The sequence below is a fragment of the Balaenoptera acutorostrata genome, chromosome 6, assembly GCF_949987535.1.
Source record: "Balaenoptera acutorostrata chromosome 6, mBalAcu1.1, whole genome shotgun sequence".
Classification (NCBI taxonomy): Eukaryota; Metazoa; Chordata; class Mammalia; order Artiodactyla; family Balaenopteridae; genus Balaenoptera; species Balaenoptera acutorostrata.
The window spans coordinates 11,437,893-11,457,561 of NC_080069.1; the positions used below are offsets into that span (position 1 = coordinate 11,437,893).

The 19,669-nt window shown below is 52.5% G+C and overlaps 1 protein-coding gene across 2 annotated transcripts in view; it reads right to left on the reverse strand.

Moving 5' to 3' along the window:
• Positions 1–6,957: 6,957 nt before the first annotated feature.
• SCARA3 (scavenger receptor class A member 3) overlaps positions 6,958–19,669 on the reverse strand; it is a 39,534-nt gene continuing 26,822 nt past the window's right edge. For both annotated transcript variants that reach the window (XM_007192730.2, XM_007192729.2), the window contains one exon: positions 6,958–8,660. In XM_007192730.2, coding sequence (XP_007192792.2) covers positions 8,209–8,660 — 452 coding nt within the window. In that variant the 3' untranslated portion in view covers positions 6,958–8,208. The remainder of the gene's footprint in view (positions 8,661–19,669) is intronic.

Sequence of the window (19,669 nt, forward strand, 5' to 3'; positions counted from 1 at the left end):
GTACCCAATTCCAGCTGCCTTGGCAGCCCTAAACTCTGACCTCTATTCCTTCCAACCCGTGGGACCAATGATCTCTGAGTGAACAAACTCAGTGAGATGCCCACACTGCCTATTCAGTTTTTAAATGTTTCTATGTCCAGAAGAAGGTTGTTTTGTGAAGCTGAAGTAAGAACAATGATGGATGATGGGGAGCAAGCAAGTTCCAAATTATAAACTTGTGGGTCAGGCTTGTTGGAGACATTTAGAGGTTTTGGGAGTTCAGAAAAAGAAGCAACCATCAGGTTATAAATCTGGTTAAAGTCATCAAGTGGAGATTCTTTCTTCCTTTCATATGAGGGAACTCTGCTTTATCACAAGAGACAATGTCAGAAGAAACAGAGTTGGCTTAGGGCAGTGGTGTTCAAATGTTTTGATCACGACCCCCATTAATAAAAAAAATTGGGGGATTATTTCTTTGATCTCCTAATATATGTAAATTTATTTATGAATTATTTTCTATGTTTCTATTATTGGTTAATGTCTCAAAGCAAAATTACACTTAGAATGATGTTGATCATGAAGGATAATAAATATAAATCTATTTTCAAGTCATATTTTTGATGAGTCCACACTTTTTTGGCTGACTTCATGTCAGATCTGATTATGTGAAAACAAAGTGTGACCTTGAATGAATAAAACACAAAAAGAAGATGTTTTAATATTGAAAAGTTGGTTCCTCCCCGCTGGAGGGTTTGGCTGGGCACCCGTTTTGGAGGCCTTGGGTCTGGGGAGAAGGACGTAGGGAGGTTAGCAGCCTGGTTAAAGGTCGGCATCTGGATACCTTGTGGAAGCCTCCAGCTTTCACAGCAGGAAGCGCACTCCTGTCTCCAAGTCCTGCACAGTTCTCACTAGTCCATTGTCATGTTTAGTGATGAGACAGCCAGGATGGGGAAGCCTGGTAGCTCTGAGACTTGGGGTCTTGTCACAACTTTGTCACTAGCTTGCTTTGGGACTTTGAGCAAGTCTGTTTCTGTGGATCTCGGCTTTCTCAGGCCCCATTGAATTCCCAATCCCACCGTTCTGGAAGAAGTAGCTCTGAGACAGGCTGGGACCTGGGGCCCTTTGCTGCAATGCTTACACCTGCACAAACATCTCCTTGAGCAACAAAATACAAAGAAGCTATAAGGGACTAAAAATAATTGCGTGCATGTGCAGTTGGGGCAAATTCTGGACAAAAAGATACAAAAAGACCAAAAAAACCCCAACTGCCACTTCTGAAGAGCTGGGAGCAAAAGCAGGGTACTGTGCATGCCCCCTGCATCCAGCACCACCTAAGGGGTGGGCAAAACACCTAAGCCACCCCTCCGGCCTGACCCCTGGACACATCCCTACCCTCACTCCATATAAGGAACCAGCTTGTGCCCCCGCTTGGGGAGCAGGGGCCCCAGTAAAGCCTTGTCTGAATTTCTTGTCTGGCCTCTTATCAATTTCTATTGACTGGGGAAGGCCAAGAACCCTGGTCGGCATTAGCTCGGCATAGCTGGCTTCCATTAATCCTGGGTTCAAATCCACATAATATCTCCGTGGCCTTGAGCAACTTACTGTTTTGAGCCTTGTTTTCTGACCTATAAAATGTAAATACATTTAGTGCATGAGGATTAAATGAGATACTATAGATAAATCGAAAAAAAAATTTTCCTTTCTCTATCTCTTATGCCTGTGGTTCTCAGATTTTCCATGGGGCGTTGGAATTCCCTGGGGAATTCTCCCCCTCACTCCTCCTGTCCCACCCCACCTCTGTGGTCCTGAAGCAGTGGGTCTGGGGTGCAGGCCCGCAGTCTGAATTTTTGCGGGTTCCTGGGTGGTTGTCCCGCTGAGGGCGCTGCACCAGCCTTTGCACCCCTCCCATTACATCAGACACAGAGCCTTGCCCTTTGAAGCATTCGAAAGAAAACAAAAGGACTGGACAGGTGAAGACAAGGAAAACAAATCCCCAGGGAGGTTGCTCAGTGCGCCGCCAGCCTATGTGTCCAGGCAGCTCCTTGTCAGCCCGGCCCGCCCTATTGGAATTACGGCGTGGTCAGAATGTATTTGTCAGTTCTTCACTCTCCTCTCCTGCGGCTCTGTTTTGACAGGTGTGTCCAGGGCTGGCACGGCAGACGTTGCCAGCTCAGCCCTGGCTGGGGAAGAGGAGCGGGAGGAAGGCCTGGAGGTTCTGCCCAGCCCGCTGTCCTGCCCCAGGTGCTCAAGGACGTGCCCCAGGCCTGTGACCTGCAGGAAGCCCCTTGCTCTGCTTAGAAGAAGGCTCAGGAGCTCCTCAAGGTTTTGCACATCTGGTGGAGATGAAAAAAACCCAACAGCAAAGGCCATGATCCTAAGCCACTGACTGCATCCCGCTGCTGTCACCTCTCAGTCTGGATTCAGACTTTCCTGCCTTGGCCCTGGCAAATTCCAGGAAAGCAACCAAGCAGGGCAGGAGGAAGAGCACTTGGTTAGAATTGTAGGACAGAGGGGTCGGTGGGGCCATCTGATGACTCCCAGATGGAGGCGAGACCAGGCCACTCTCTTTGTTTCCTGATGAAGAAAGTGAAGGTTAGAGAGGGTGGTGCTGGGCCGACTTTCCCCCGATAAATGGAGGACCCAGCAGGGAGCAAGCACGACCCATCCCTATTCCATGTCCACCGAGGGTCTCTATCGTGAAGCCCACCCGATCTCCCCACTGGATGCGGGTTGGATCCATTTCCCAAAGTTTATGCACAGAACAAGATACTGATTCACAGAGTTTGCTGCAAACTTTACAATTCTGACTGCCGGCCCTGCTAACCCCTGTGGTCAGCTCTTAGGATTTTCAGCAATACCTACAATGGTCCAGATGCCCTGAAGGGCCGTGTTAGTACCAGGAGTGTTTGATGACATGAGACAGAGAGAGGGATTGCAGGGGGAGTACTTTCTGGGGAATGTGCAGCGGTTGGTGCCCATTGGTCCTAACCAATAGCAAACTGAAATTGCAGCAAAACCAGAGACATGAGAAATTGCTTTGCCCAGGAACCAAGACACCAGAGTTCTGGTCCCGGTTGGGTAATGAGCCCTTCAGCTCCTCTCAGCCTTTGGTTTCTTACCTGAAAAGTAAAGAGGTTGAGCCGGGTGAATCACAGCTTGTTCCTGGCTCTAACCATGCAGGGAATGTGGGTGGGAGTGTGCAGGACCTGGAGTTCTGGCCACTCATCTACAGAGGAAAGTGGTGAGTAATATTGCGATCCAGGAAGCCTGGGTCTGTAGGATAAACACCACCATGACGATGCCTGATGTTTACGGGATGGTAACCCTTGCCAGGCACCAGACACTGAATTGTGTCCCCAGAAAATCCATATGTTGAGGCCCTAACCCTCAATGTGACTGTATCTCAAGATAGCGTCTTACGAAGTAATGAAGGTTAAATGAGGTCATAAGGGTGGGGCCCTGATCTGATAGGACTGTGGCCTTCCAAGAAGAGGAAGAGAGCCTTCCCTCTGCCTCTTTCTCTTTGTCTCTCTCTCCCCTTCCCCCACACTTCCTCTCCCCCTACCATGTGAGGGCAGAGCCAGAAGGCAGCCATCTGTAAGCCAGGAAGAGCTGGTGCGTTGATCTTGGACTTCCAGCCTCCAGAACTCTGAGAAAATAAGTTTCTGTTGTCTGAGCCATCCATCTGTGGTATTTTGTTATGGCGGCCTGGGCTGACTAAGACACTGGGAAACTGGCCAAGAGCATCATCTTACTTAATCCCCTCAGCAACCTCATGGGGTAGGTCCAGTTGTAATCCCTATTTTACAGGGGAGGAGACAGAAGCACAGAGAAGCTAAATCACCCAAGATTGAGGTTCAATAGAGAAATGTCTAAAAACTCATTATCGGACTTCTCTGGTGGTCCAGCGGTTAAGATGCTGCACTCCCAGTGCAGGAGGCGTGGGTTCAATCCCTGGTCAGGGAAGATCCTGCATGCTGCACAGCATGGCCCAAAAAAATAGAAAAAAGAAAAGTGGAATTGTATAAATAAATAAATAAATAAATAAAGTGTCCCAGATTTGACCAGTGGGAACCCCTTTAGGCTGGCTCCTGTGTCCTTTAAAAAGAAAGAAACAAACAAAAAGACATAAAAACAGCAACAAAAAATCCTCACTATCTATGTGACTTTGGGAAGTTAATTAATCTCTTCAAGCCTTAGTTTCCCCATCTGTATAGTGGGAATAATAATAATATATGTAGATACAATATAGAGAGAGATTATAGATTTATAGACATTATAGCTGCATTGCAAATTGTAGTGAGGATTAAATGAATAAATATATGAAAAGTGCTTAGAATGGTATTCTGTTGCACAGTAGCTCTCCCATTGGTGTTTGCTATTATCATTACCGTTGAGGTTATTCCCCTGTTCCTCTGTTGCCAAACACAGATTTTGTGGCCAGCTTTGCTCATGGTCACTCTTGCTCTCGTGCCTCTAATTTTTTACCACGTGATCCCTCTCCCTCCGCCTCTTCCCCTGTGGTCACAGCCCACTGGATCAGGGTAGACCCCTGACCCACAGGGTGAGCGATCAGATTGCTCTCCTAGGGCTGGGAACTAGAGATTGTAGGAGCGGGTCCTTTGGTGGTCAGCCGTCACCCTGTTATACTGGGCCTCGTGCAAACAGAAGATGCTGGTCAACAGAAAGGGGCCAAAGAGGAGCAGGAAGGGGAGGTCAGGGGCCACTGAGAGAAGAGAGGTAGGAGACTGGTTGGTTCTCTGGAGTGAAGACGGATGCTTGAGACGCTGGCAGCTTTCCACGTCCAGTCACCCTGAGATGGAGTTGTACTTCAAGTTTCCATAGCCTTGATTTTACCCGCTGCAGCCTTGTCATGACTGCCCCCTCCTGATTTCCTTGCTAGAGCTTGAGAGGGCTTCTGTGACCAGGGAAACCAGAGGTGGTGGTGACTGCCTGGATGGAATCCAAGGGCCCGTCTCCACCCTGTGCCTGCAAATCAAGCTGATCCCCCAAAACCACATGGTCAGGGACGTGTTGGTGGCCATTGTCCAGGACCCATGAGTTTTTCTTATGTTTTTTTGCTTATGTTCTGAAATCAACTCAGTTTTTCATCCTTGCCGCCTTGTGTCTCATTCTGGCCCCCAACTCATCCCTTGGAATTCATCCCAGACCTAACTTTTCTGGATTTGGACTCTGGGACGTTGGCTTGCTCCGACGCCTGGGTTTTCCTGCTCCCGTTTCCCTGGCCCAGCTCTCTGGGTACCTGCACCCATGCTGGCCCCTCCCACCCAGGGGTACCCCTGCCAGGCCCGTCATCCACCCCACCCGGGACAATGAGTAGTGAGAGTTTCCTGGAGGTTTTCCTGGGGACCCAGACTGTGAAATGACACCACTGGGTGGTCCTCACTGCCTCCCCCAAGGCCCATTACCTCTGTGCCACGACCCCTTGTTCTCCAGCCCCCAGCCTGCCCTGCATGAGGTGGAGAGGTATCTTTCACTACTGCTCGCTCCCCTATGAGAGGTGAGCCCCCAGGGCAAGGCCGCTTCAGCCCTGTAACCCCACAGTACCTAACTCACTGCCCAGCACATCTCAGTTGTTGACAGGGGCAGGTGGGGCAGGGACCCTGAGCCACCACGGGGAGTAAGGAAGTGGTGGGCGCCTCGTGCCATGGTCCCCGGGGCCCCATCCCCATCCTTCCACCTCTCTGCTCACTTCCTCTACCAAACACCCCATGAGGCTTAATTTCAAGTGCTGACTTGACCGGGCCATGGGACGCTCAGATGTTGGATTAAACATTCTTTCTAGGTGTATCGGTGAAAGTGTTTCCGGAAGAGATGAGCATTCGAATTAGGTGAGCATTTGAATGCGTGCACTGAGTAGAGAAGATGGCCCTTCACTAAAGCAGATGGGCAGCCTTTCAGTCTGTTGAGGGCCTGAATAGGACAAAAAGGTGGAGGAAGGGAGAATTCTCTCTCTGCCTGACTGTGTGAGCTGGGACATCTGCCTTCTGCCCTGGGGCTGGAACCGTTCCATTGGCTCTCCTGGGCCTCCAGCTTGGGGACGGCAGATCATGGTACTTCTCAGCCTTCCTTTCTCTGGAGAATTCTGACTAAGACGCTCCCCCCAACCCCTGCCCCCACCCACCCCCCCAAAAAAAAGTAAAAAAGCAAAACAAGGCACAGGGCTTTCACTAGGCCATGTTTTACTGACAAATGAGGTTACTATGCTACCATAGTCTGAATGTTTGTGTCTACCCCCCCAAATTTCTATGTTGAAATCTAACCCCCAGTGTGATGGGCTCAGGAGGGGGGGCCTTTGGGAGGGGATTAGGTCACGAGGGTGGATGAGCCTCATCATTTATGCTGCTTCTGCTGTTTAGAAGTCACCCAGTCTGTGGTGTTCCGTTACAGCAGCCTGAACGGACTAAGACATATGCCTTGAAAGCCAGCCGAGGGCACAGCCCCTTCACGCACCCCTGCTTCCTGGAACAGGTCCAGCTGATTCACAGAGGACCCAGCTGTCCTTTGTTTCCTGTGGACCCTGGAGGGCCAGGTCCTTTGGGGCAGGTCTGGTCTCCTCCCCCTTTTCTGTTTTATCTCCTTGTCTTAGGGACAAGACGGGGGAGCAGGGGGTATCACTCAGGTGTCCTGTCTTATTTTCCAATCTCGCTCTAGCCCAAGAGCTCTAGGGCCCTGCTGCGAGATTAGTAGGTCACCTTGCTTCCACGGGGTTCCTGCTCGCTGTGGGTAATCCCTCAGCCACCCTTGGTCCCTGGCCCCTGCAGGACCACTGGGAACTCCCAGCAGAACCCAGTGTTTCCAGAGTGAAGGGCCAGGGGGTCAGGCCTGGACTCCACAGTGGGACCGAATATCTAAGGGACCCCTTGTGCACTGGTTCCCCTTCAAAGGCCAGGTGAGGTGCAGGCCCTGAAGGCGTCACGGTCCCGGTCAGGCAGAAAGGACCAGAAGACACCTCCCTCCTGGAAACAGCTCTTTACTGAGTCGGTGATACTACGTGGCATGATATCATATGTAGACAGGAGAACTACACGGCAGTGAGGGCAGCGGGAGTGCAAGCCAGTTGCACACCTGTTACAAGAAAGGGGGAAGGCTTCTGGAATGGGGAGGGGCCGGCCTCTGGGTCAGGCTGGGGAGGGGGCAGCTGTAAGCCCCCATCGCAGGGGTGGTCGTTATCTGTTAGAACACAAAGGAGGGGCCGCTTCACCGCGAGTTTGCCCTTCTGGGGATGTCCCAGTCCTCCGTGCTGCTGGCTGTGCAGGAGGATGGAGGTGGGTGAGCGGTGACATCAAAGGGAGCTGTGGCCCCTCTCCCTCATCTGGTCGAGCTGCCCGTGCAGAGAGGCCTCGGGGCCATTCTGGGTCACGGTGGGGTGAGGTCAGGAGGAGAGCAGGCGGGGGAAGGGAGAGCGGCCCAGCGGTCAGCCCTCCCCCAGTTGCCACAAAGCGGTCACCCCCCGGATCGGAACGGGCCTTCTACTTTGGCAGAACGTTCCAGGGCCTGGAGAGTGTCCCGGTGCAGATGAAACTCCTGCTTGGATTCCTTCTGGGATGCTCCTGAGAGGCGGACGCAAGGATGAAGCAAGGAATTTTCTGGAGATGTGGGAAAAAGTGCTGAACCCCTGGGGGCACAGCGCTCAGGGCCCAGGTGGAGCTGCTCTGTCCTGTGTGAGCTCCCGGGCCTCTGCTCCCATGGTTACAGGGAAGGTCTTGTGGTTGCCAAATCCACCTCGTCCCTAGAGTTTGAACCATAATCCCCTGCAAAGCTTTTCCTGGGTCTTTTCAACCCCTGGGAGCCTCAGGGAACTGCCAGCCAGCTAGGATGGGTGTGAAGGTGCTAGAAAGACTAGCGCTGGTCACCAATGCAGAGCCAGAGTTAAGACCGTTCCCCCGAGGTAGCCACCTCCCTGGCAGGCTCAGTCACAGGAGAGGGGGCTTCTCCTGCCCTCTCCTCCCGCCCAGCCAGGGAAACCCGGTCATCCCCCCTGGCCAGCAGGGAAATGTGCGTGTGCGTGTGCGTGTGTGTATAAGGGGCTGCTTTCTACGGTACAGTCACTACTGGGAAGCCCGGAGGTGCGGGGGCAGGCCTGGGGGAACGCTCTTCGGGACCAAAGGACCACAATGTCTGCAGGTGCGGCTTTTCGGGGGTCTCTTTTCACCCGAGCACGCCTCCCCACCTTCTGCGTGGCAGTGTCCGGGACTGGGCCACCCCTCAATAGCGGCTCTGGCTTCCTGGTGGGCCTGGGGGCCCAGGGAGGCCCGGGGGACCCTCAATTCCTGGTTCGCCCTTTGGCCCCATGGGCCCCCGCTGGCCTGGTGACCCTATCTTCCCAGCGATCCCCGGTTTTCCCTGAGGCCCCTCTGGCCCTGGAGACCCTGGGGGCCCCTCTGGCCCTGGGGGCCCCACGTCCCCTTTGGGGCCTGGCTGTCCACTTGCGCCTCCAGTTCCAAAGCTGCCCTTCGAGCCTTTGAGGCCTGGGAAACCTCGCAGGCCAACCGGCCCCGTTTCTCCTACAGGCCCGGTGTCCCCTGGCTGCCCTTGAGGACCCTGAGGTCCTGGGGGGCCCAAGCTGCCGGGGTCTCCTTTTGGTCCTCTGCTGCCAACAGGCCCTTTCACGCCCACATCTCCCTTGAGTCCTCTCGGTCCTGGAGGGCCTGGGGCACCTAAGGTGAGGGGAGAGAAGAGGGGAGAGGTCAGTCCAGGAGGGCAGGTGTCCCGAGGCTGTCCCGTGAAGTGGACGCCTGGCAGTGGGCACTGTGACACCCGAGGGTCCGAAGCCACAGGGCCCAGGTCTGCCGACTGACTTGACCCTCTAAGTCGGCTTGGCCACCGGTGAAGTGGGGCTGAGAATCTCACCTGCAGGCTGTGAGCCCATCCCGAGCTGACATGCGTTGGCATTTGGCATGAGGCCTGCGCCTGGAGGGCCCTCATTGTTTTGACTTCAGGGCTTGGCCGTAGTTCCACACGTGCACTCAGGTTGGGGGCTGAGAGAGCTCTGGGCAAAGGCCACAACCATCCAGGATCGTGTGTCCTACTCTGGAGACTGGCCTGGATGCCTACACTCATTATGGACTTTGACTGGGGTCCTGACCTCCTGCCCCAAGCCCATCCCAACCCCAGGATTTGCCCGTGACCTTTAGGCACCTGGGACCAGGAATGGAGTCAGGTGACATGGAGGAGAAAGCCAAGAAAGTGAAGCCTGAGAAGTGGATCCCTCCCAGTGTGAGTGAGTGAGTGGGAACAGCAACAACCCAGAGAAAGGGCAGCTCCTCCAGGAAGTCCACCCTGACTACTCCAGCATCTTCTCTGAGCTCTTGGAGCTACTACTTTCTGAATCTTTTAGTTAACACATAGAAAGAGAAGTCACAATATAGTGAAAGCAAATCCTTGGTACCTCTCTGGTGGACCCCGCTAGACTGTAGGGCCCCAGGAAGATGGGTGTGGCACGGCTCCCATCCCCTGCCCTGGGCTCGGAGCCCCGGCACACGGCAGGGAAAGCTCAGTATACACTTGAAGAGCGTGATTCACCAAACAGCTGTGGACCCCCTGCTCCTGCTCAGCTCTGGCCTAGGGCCTGGGAGAGACGCCAGGATGAAGACACTCTTCTTTTCCTTAAAGAGCCCAGTCTAGCGCTCAAGCCAGGGGTCAGATGACCTTAATGCCCTTCCCGCCTGCCACGTAGGTCAGAGTCACCACCTCTCAGAGCTGTACCAGCCCTGAGGACACAGAGCGGAGTGTGGTCGTCACTCTGGCCAAGGCACGTCGGATGCCCCGGGGTCGGAAGAAAAGAACCCTCTGGCCTAATGAGAACAGGAATTGTGGAGAACAGCTTTAGCCCCCGCGGGGTCAAGGCACCGTAGAAGCCTGGCTTTCTTCAGTGGTCTCGGCACCGGCTCACGGGCTGCCCCCCAGGCCTGGCCTGGGAGGTGAATTCTCACACCCGTACTCGGCTCTCCCTGAGAACTCTGCTGTTACACCATCCCCCTTTGTAACAGAATCCTGGAGTTTTTGAGCTCGGTGGGAGCTGGTCCAACTCCTCTCTGTCAGAGAGGAGGCATCTAAAGCTCAGAGAGGTGACGTGATAGCCCCAGGGGTCCCTGAGCGGAAACCAGAAGCCGGGTGGGCCTCTCAGAGAGACGGGATCTTCTATGTGGGAGCCAGGAGCCCTCCCAGTGGCCGTGACTCAGTTCTGCGGCCTCGGGGCCCCCTCCCCACTAATGCAGACACCACTGCTGTCCATCCTGGCTGGGGCTACCTGCTGCCCACCCCCAGCCTCCTCCCACGCTACCCCCCTGCTCGGTGCCCCCTCTCATCTCCCTCCCGGAGTGTTTCTAAGTGGAGCGGAGAGTCAGTGAACCCCATCCTCCAATGACGATCTAAACTGGGGCCCAGACAGAGTCAGCCCCAGCAGGGCCAATAAAAACCTTCCAGCCGTTCCCTGCCACCTCCTGCCCATGCCCGCCTCCCACACACAGCGGGGCTGTGGCCTGCGTGGGCTCGGCTCACGCGGCCTGCCGGCGGCACCGGCTGGGATGCCGTCGTGGGCTGGCTGGGGTCTGGGAGCGGCTTGACCTGCCCTTGTGTCCGCAGCACAGCAGCCAGAACAACACGGCCCAACGAGGGCACAGGCCGACGCCGGGCAGGGACCACCTCCCCGAGCCCGGCAGGCATGGCCGGGAACCGGCAAAGCCACTGCGCCTGTCCTCACCCCAGCTCTGCCCTTGGCGCCTGGGCCAGCCGGGGCTGGAAAAGCAGAGCCATTCGGAGGTGGAGAGGCCCCCATAGGCTGTGCAAGTGGAAGGGAATCAGAGGGCGTGGAGTGACGCGGGGCAAGTCGCTGCCCATCCGCGCTCAGACCATCTATAACATCGAGGCTGCACTTGACAGTCCCCCAGGGCCCTGTGGTTCCACGAGGACCCCTCCTCCTGCCTCTGTCCCTCCTGCTCTAAGAACATGACCCCCAGGGCTTGCCCCAGCTCCCTGGTTCTCCTCTCTTTTTCTATAACCACGGCTGTGGCTTCCACTCTTGTCCCCTGGAATGGATGGTCCCCATCCCCAGCCTGGACTCAGGAAAAGCCTGAGAAATCTCATCTGGACAAGGACGCCCACGGATCCAGCGGGAGCCCCTCCCTCCCTCCGTGGGACCCCCACCCTTCCTGAGCCACCATCTTCGGCGCTCGTCCTCTGCTCCCTGGCCCCTAAGGGCACGGCGGCTGCAAGGATTTCTCACGGTTTCTACGCCAACAGCGGGGGAGAAAAGGCAGAGAGTAAAGGCCTCTCTTTTGCTCCTCCCCTCCAGCCCCCTCGGGCTCCTCTTTCTGGGAAAGCTCTGGGTACCTTTCCCTGGCTGGGGAAGGCTGGGTGCCCACGGGCCCAGGGTGTCGGTTTGAGCAGAAGCCTGGGTCGCACGGTCCTCTTCACTCCCCCAGGAGCTGCAGCCCCTAGAGCAAGTGGAAGGAGGCCTGGCAGGAAAGGGGTCACCTCCCTCTCCACTGCCGCTGCTGACCCCGTCTCTGAGAACCCACGCAGGTCTCCCAGTCAGTGGCCTTGAGGACATCCGGTGGGGTGTCTCCACCTGGGGCAGGACCTGTGTTGCAGGCACTGGCCTCTCTCACTGCCTTGTCTCGGTGTCGGTGCGCCCACCATGGCCCCAGCTCACCCTAACTTCTCCGTGACCTGCCTTCTCTTGGGTCACAGCCACTGGGAGGGCTCCCGGCTCCCACACAGAAGATCCCATCTCTCTGAGCAGTGAACGTTTGCCTGCCTAGTCTCTCCTACATCCCCAGCACCATACATTGAGATCATCGCCCCATTTTACAGATGAGAAATCGCGGTGCAGAGAGTGGCGACTTGCCCACCATCACCAAGCAGGAAGGGTGGAGACAGGATGCAAACCCAGGCCTGAGAGGCTCCTGGTCTGGTCCCCAGACCCCCTCCCACTGCCAGGACCTCCTGCCCTCGTGCCACTCGGAGGAGGGGGAGGGTCCCCACAGAGCTGGGAAGGGGTCACCTGAAGGACTGTCTTCCTCTGGTGAGCCGAGCCTCTGCCTGTCCCTTCAGAGCCAGCCATGAGTCATGCAGTCAGAGAGGGGAGAGCTGGCAGGACCTGGGTCTGGCCGGGGAGGAAGTCAATAAGCAAAGCTTAGCGGTTAGCATGGGGGGAAGGGATGCAGGCAGAGGCTGACCAGGGGCTCTCCACAACAGGAGGCCCTTCACCCAGCCTGTAACAAGATCTGGGTATCGGAAGGGCTAAAGGGCAAAGTGGGGGGCAGGGAGCTAAATGCTTCTCTGAGCAGCGGGGCCACATTTGAGACAAAGGAGGAAACGTGAGCAGCAGTGGCCGAGGTGGGGAGATGGGGGAGAGGAACAGAGCGCTATGGAGTCCCAAGAAGGCCCATAATTACTCAGGAGGCCCTGAGCTGTAATTAGGCCATCCCGGCCCATCAGCGCAGAGGCACAACTGACTGCATGTCTGGGACAAGTAGGTGGGCTGCTCCTGGTCTGCACTGGGAGTGGGGAGAGGGTGGGGGGACGAACAGAAGCACCAAGCCCTCGGGGTACCAACGCTGCCCACCCATGGGTGGGGGAGTGCACGGGCGGGGAGGGGTGGGTGCAGGCCATCTCATAATCCAAAGCAACGTGCCAGCTTGCAAAGGGAGAGGAACCGGAAACGGAGGGGAGGCTCTCGGGAGAGTGGTCTGGTGCTATGGAAGGCACACTAGCCTGCACTTCAGAGGACCCGAGTCTGAGTCCCAGCTCCCATATTAACAAACTGGGTGGCTGGCTAAGTCATCTGGCCCTCTTTGGACTGCAGGCTCCTCTTTGTTCAAGGAGAATATCAGCCTGGGTCAGGGACTCTCAATCCTGGCTGTTGTTACCTGAGGAGCATTGAAAAAATGCCAGTGGATTTCCATGTCTGCCTATGATGGATTAATCTGTGCAGACTCAACCTCCCACTGAGAACAACCAGAATCATTTGACAGAATGCCAAGACATCCTTCTGAAAGATCTGGAGAGCGATCAAGGGCCAGAATCCCAGGGAGAAGGGAGACTCATTGAAGAAAGCCAGACCTTCTTTGCCTATTTTTCCTCTCAAGGCATTTGCTGACTAGTAATTGGTTTGGGCAGAGAGGCTGAGAAGCTGAGTAGGGTTTCCAGCAGCTTCACTGGGGCTGGGGCTCAGGGCTGCCAAGGTCCAGGGCTGAGATGCAGGAGAAAAGGAAGAAAGGAAACTGTGTGGGCATTTGCGGTAAGGACCAGGGGGTGGAGAAGCTGAGCAGAGAATTAGGCTTCATTCCTTCAGTCCTGTGGGGCTGGGGAAACAATAACCCGAGTTCAAGGCCAATAGGTAGTAGTGCCCTATAAACACTCCTCAAGGACTATGCCCTGGAAGTAAGAATGTATCAGAAATAGGCCGGGTGTCATGGTAAGCTCTCTCGCAGGCACCAACAGAAGCTGGTATAATTCTCCTTTTCATTAATCCCCCTTGCTTCTCAATAACAAGCGAACCTACTAATCCTCCAAGCAGGCATGTTCCTCCCCGCCTCCCCTCCAGGTAGCTCCTCCGCCCTAAACCACAGAATAATTCAAAGCTCTCCTTACAACATGTAAACTCCTGGACACTGTCTGTGGGAGGAGGAAGGAGGTTAGTGCTTAGGGAACGAATTGGTAAGTGTAATCCCTCGTCCTCAGCTTCTGCCCTGTGGTCATGCTTTCATTGATGCACTCAATGAGCAAATGTTTCCTGAGAACATTCCAAAGGTCAGGCACTGTGCTGGGCACTGATGAGCAAGACAAGGAGCCCACCATCAAGTGAATTAGGTTCAGAATCATCCCTTCATTAGGACACCCTTTTATATTTTACCAAAAACTGTTCACACCCATTGTTAACACTGTTACTCACAACTACCCATGGGATATAGGCAGGGCAGATATTATATTTCTACTTGCAGATGAAGAAGCTGAATTGAAAGTAGCCAAGAGGGCTTCTCTGGTGGCAGTGGTTAAGAATCCACCTGCCAATGCAGGGGACAGGTTCGAGCCCTGGTCCAGGAAGATCCCACATGCCGTGGAGCAACTAAGCCCATGCACCATGACTACTGAGCCTGCGTTCTAGAGCCTGCGAGCCACAACTACTGAAGCCCATGCACTTAGAGCCCGTGCTCCACAACAAGAGAAGCCACCGCAATGAGAAGCCAGCACACCGCAACGAAGAGTAGCCCCTATTGGCCGCAACTAGAGAAAGCCTGCACGCGGCAACGAAGACCCAAAGCAGCCAAAAATAAATAAATAAAATAAATAAATTTATTAAAAAGAAAGAAAGTAGCCAAGAGCCTTGTCCAAGGCCACTCAGCAAATAAGCAATGATGCTTTCTTGGCTCCAATTCCCAAGCGATAGTCTTAGGGTAGGCACTGTCTAGCACACACACAGAAATCCTCCTATAGAATAGGAAGAAACATTCTATGAGAGGCACAAACACTATAGAAGTACCACAGGCTTTCTGTTTGGCAAATGGAGACTCAGAATTAATCACAGAGCTGGAAGAAGTCTCAGAGAACAGCTGGTCTTATCCATTGATTTACATATGAAACAAAACAAAACAAAAAACCCCGAAAAAACCAGAGGCCCTGAAAGATTAAGTGATTCTGCCTAAAGACCCACAGCAAATTAGAATCCAGGCTCCTTCCCCAGACAGTTTAAGAGCCCCAGAGCTTCAGTCAGCACTTGGCACCTTCCACACTGGCTGTGGCCATTGCTGTCCTTCTTCCTTTATTCTGGAGAGCAACTTGGCTTCAGCCAGAGGGAGACCTCATTGCCAGCCCCAGCGTGAGAGCCTATCAGCACCTGTCTATGAATGAATGAATGAATGAATGAATGACATGTTCCTGTAGGAAGGGATGTTCGTTTTGTCCCTGAAATTTTCTTTCAGATGTGAGAGACTTTATATGTGGTGATTTAACAACCAAGAGAAATGTTGCCCAAAGACACAATTTAAACAAATATGCAGAGGTTGAACTGAGCGTCAAATGTAGCTCAAAGAGATGTCCCACCTTGCTCTCCAGTTAGGATGAGGTTCTTTGATGAGAACTCTGCCATCATTAGAACAGGAGCAAATACAAAGTCCCATGACTATTGTTGGGTTATACTTAGAGTGAGGTCCTCAAATTGTTCCCTTACTAACACTCTTGGTACCATTTCCTTCTTTTCCAGTCTGTCCCACACATGACACCTAAGCAGGGCCTGAGTGGAAATGCCTTTCTGGTATCTGCAAGCTCATGCTCTCAGTGTCTCCGCTTCTGGCTGGGCACTAGACGTGTGCGTCTCAGAGCCATGGCAAGGGGTCAGGATCTTAATCATAGTGTGACCTTGAGCTATCCCTTAACCTTTCCCAGTCTCAGGTCACCTTTCTGTAAAGTAAAGACACCAACACCTGCAACACGTCTTGTCCACAAAGGTTGTCAGGCTAGGGGAGGGACAGATTGGGAGTTTGGGACTGACATGTACACACTGCAATATTTAAAATAGATAACCAACAAGGACCTACTTTATAGTACAGGGAACTCTGCTCATCATTCTATAATAACCTAAACGGGAAAATAATTTGAAAAAGAATAGATACACGTATATGTATAACTGAATCACTTTGCTGTACACCTGAAACTTACACAACATTGTTAATCAACTATACTCTGATATAAAATAAAAATTAAAAAAAAATGTTGTGAGGCTAAAATGAAACAAAGTAAGTGAATGGGCTTCGTCATGATTGAATGCAACCTAAGAACAACAAAATTACCAGAGGATGAACCATGAGAACTATCTGCTAATGCCTTCTCTGGAACATTGCATCCTAGAAGTCACAGAGATACGTATTTTAGATGAAACACTGTGGGACTGTTTCAGTTACTAAGGAAATACTCAGTACCTGGCTTTGTTGCCAGAATATGACAACAGGCAAACAAGATCTTACCTCACCTCCATCCCCTGCAACACCGCCAATCTAGAGTAAAGAAAATATTAGCAGAAATGCTCACTGATATAAAATGAAGGTAACACAGGTTTGAAACCAAATGGTTAAAGAGAACCAGAGAATCAGAGAGGTTGGCTCGATGTCTGAGCTCTGTGAAGACAACAGCGCTGTCTGGGGTCATGGGCCCCTCCCTCCTGTCTCCTGGAACTCCCGGAATGATCAGGCCCAGACTTCTGGCCCCCCCAAATGTGACTATACATTCTAGAACCTCCAGATCTCAGTGGCTACTTATTCTATTCTCTAGAGCCAAGAGCTGCTATATTTTCAGGTTGAACATTCTTCCCACAAAGACACGCACTTCCTGGGGAAGGGTCCAGGAAACTGAGTATAGCCATACAAATTCCTGTATGGAATCCCAATTAGGAGTCTTCTGGGCCATTTTCCAGGAGAAAAACTGTTGGAAATATTGCTGTGAAGGACTAAAATGGAAAGGTAACGGTGTTTGTTATGGGCTGAATTGTGTTCCCTCAAACTTCACATGCTGAAATCCTAACCCACTCTGAATACGACCTCACGTGGAGACAGGGTCTTGACAGAGATAATCAGGTTGAAATGTTGTCATCAGGGTGGCCCCTAATCCAATATGACTGGTGTCCTTATAAAAAGGGGAAACTGGGACACAGAGACAGACACACACAGGGAAGATGTTATAAGGAGACACAGGGAGAAGATGGCCGTCTACAAGCCAATGCCTGGAATAGATCCTGCCCTCATAACCCTCAGAAGGAACCAACACTGCCAACACCTTGACTTTAAACTTCCAGCCTCCAGAGCTGTGAGATAAGAGATTTCAGTTCTAAGCATCCCCAGTCTGTGGTGCTTTGTTACAGCAGCCCGGGCTGACTAACATAGGGTTTATTTCAGAATGAAGTACTCATAAGCAGAAGCCATAGAGCATTTCAAGTCAATTGAAAAAGTGGGCCAGGTAACCAACCTTTGATGTGGGATCTAAGGGGAAACTGAGGGCAGAGCTGTCCCAAGGGGAGCAAGAGGTCAGTCCCTTTTGGGGAAATGGATGGACGGTAGACAGGAATAGAGCGCAGAAACTCCACCAGGAAGCCCGTGCCGTCAGCAAGGAGCATCTGTCGTTTGCTCAGGTGCTTTTAGAGGAATGCGGGTCTTAGGTGACTTTGGAGGAGAAGGCCACTCAAGGCAGCTCGCACAACATTGGATCTGAACCACCTTGCATCTGAATCCCATTTCCCTTCCTTGCGAGCTGCGTGAGCTTGACTAGACCTCACCCGGCAGCCGGTTCTTCGGTTTCAGGGACCATGGGAATTAAAGGCGATGAAGCATGTGCCCAGGGTCTCTGCATGTTTGCTCCTCCACCTGGAGCTCCTCTGCTCATCCTTGCCAACCCTGCTCTACCTGACTTTCTCCCCTGTTCTCAGGCCTCATTTCTGATGTCACCTCTGGTGGTCGATTTCATGTGTCAATTGGACTGGGCCAGGGGAGCCCTGATATTTGGTGTGGACAAAGAATGTCGCCTGCCATATCAGTAAACAAAGGATGTTGCGGCCATCAAGCCATCAGTCACTTGCAGCCACCCTTGACAGTGCACCCTGAGAGGATTCAGGATGGAAAAAACCAGGATATTGGCCCAAGATAGTGAAGGTGCCTATCAAAGGAATAATTTCATTAAGCCCAGACTCTTGCATCTTCCCATGCATAGAAGAGTGCTGAATTCATTAACTTGAGATGTCTGGTTTTCTTTAATTAGGAGTAATCTTCTGATGTTCAACTACCTGGATTTTTTGGCAAAAACTCCTATATATGCTGGCCCTTCCCTTAACTCTTCGGAACAGTCCCTTAGAGCTATCTGAGAGGCTGTCTCCTGGGCTTAAGTCCTCGGTATAGCTGCTGAATAAAACATCATTCTCAACGTTAAGATTGTGCATTTTTTTCAGCCGACATGGGTGCAACATCATTCTGGGTGTGTCTGTGAGGGGGTTTTGGACAAGATTAGCATTTGAGTTGGTGGACCAAGTAAAGCAAGTTGCTTTCCCCAGTGTGGGTGGGCCTCATCCAATCAGTTGAAGGCCTGAATAGAACAAAAAGGCTGAGTAAGAGGGAGCTCCTCCTGCCTGACTGCTTCAAACTGGGACATCAGCTTCCTCTTGCCTTTGGATTCGAACTAAAGCATCAGCTCTTCCTGGGTCTTGACATTGCTGGCCTTCAGACTGCAACTACACCACCAGCTCTCTGGGTCTCGGACCTTTGGACTCAGGCTGGAATTAAAGCATCATCTCTCCTGGGTCTTCTGCTTGCTGACTCACCCTGCAGATCCTGGGACTTGCTGGCTTTTACACCTATGTGAGCCAATACCTTCAATTCTTTATAATACATCAATCTCTCTCTCCAGAGAGCCTACTGGACACAGCATAAATATACATCTTGTTGGCTGGTTCTGTTTCTCTGGAGACCGCTAATACAGATTTTGGTACCAAGAATGATTCCAGGTGAACAGAATTTTAAAGATGAGTTTTCTGATTTGGTCTGGGGTTTCTGGAACTGGCTCTCTAATATGATTAGATTTAAAGATGCTCAGGACTCTCTATCCAGTAGTAAAAGCAGCTGGAGAATCCCTGGCAATAGAGATACCCAAAATAATGGAGACGCCTAAGCAAGGATCTAGGCAACCATGTATATTACACCTTTGAACATTTTGGTCAAAATAACAAGTATGATGAGATTGGTTGGTTGTTTCTAATGTTACTGGACAAAGTGGGGAAAGAAAAGGATGAGCTCAGGGATTTGAATTCCTAGCTCAAGGGCCCCATGAATGACCTGAAAGCTTCTATGTCTGCTCTGAAGGAGACCCTTTCCCCCTGTAGCCACAGGGCTGGGATTGCTGAAAATCAGACCCACCATCTCCCCCTGTGACTGGCTGAATTACAATGCGAGTTGAACTCCCAGCCTCCCAGGGTGTCTCCTGCTAAAGCGAGGACACGGACTAGGAAGGAATGGGATCCTGTAAGTTGGAATGGGGGTGTGTGGGAAGAAGACCCTGATGGAGCTGCGGACCTTGAACCCTAAATTCTGATGCCTCTCCACCCCCGTCCCAGGGTATTAACCCTGCGTTACCTGAGGAAAGGGTAATGACCGCCCCTGAGGCAGCTGACAAGCAAGACACTGCTGGTTCTCCTCAGTGTCAACCCCACCACCCCTCTTGGCTTCTAGACCTATGAGCAGACTCAAGTCCCAGCAGCCCCTACAGGTGAGGTACAAAGTGTGACCCGTGAGGAGGTGTACTACCCTCTGAGTGTTCTAACTCCTGCAGATAGAAACCCGGGCCGCACGTGTGGAGATGGGTATTAAGGCTGTGGGATAAATTGTGGAAGGAACGTAAAGTTGGATCAGGCGGCATTTATTGCCACGGGCTCACTAAGCAGGGATTCTGCATCTAACTTTGCATCTTGGGGAGGAAGAAAGGGCTCTAACAGTTTGCTTCGTTGCTTGGCTGAAATATGGCCAAAAGGAGACCCACCGTGAGTGAATTAGAATTGCCAGACCTGCTTTGGTTTAATGTAGAGAAAGGGATTCCATGACTTAGGGAGACTGGAATGTTAGAGTGAGTTTGTCAGATGAAACCTACTCACTCACCCACCCTGGGAAGGTCCAGAAGACATGCCTTTCACCAC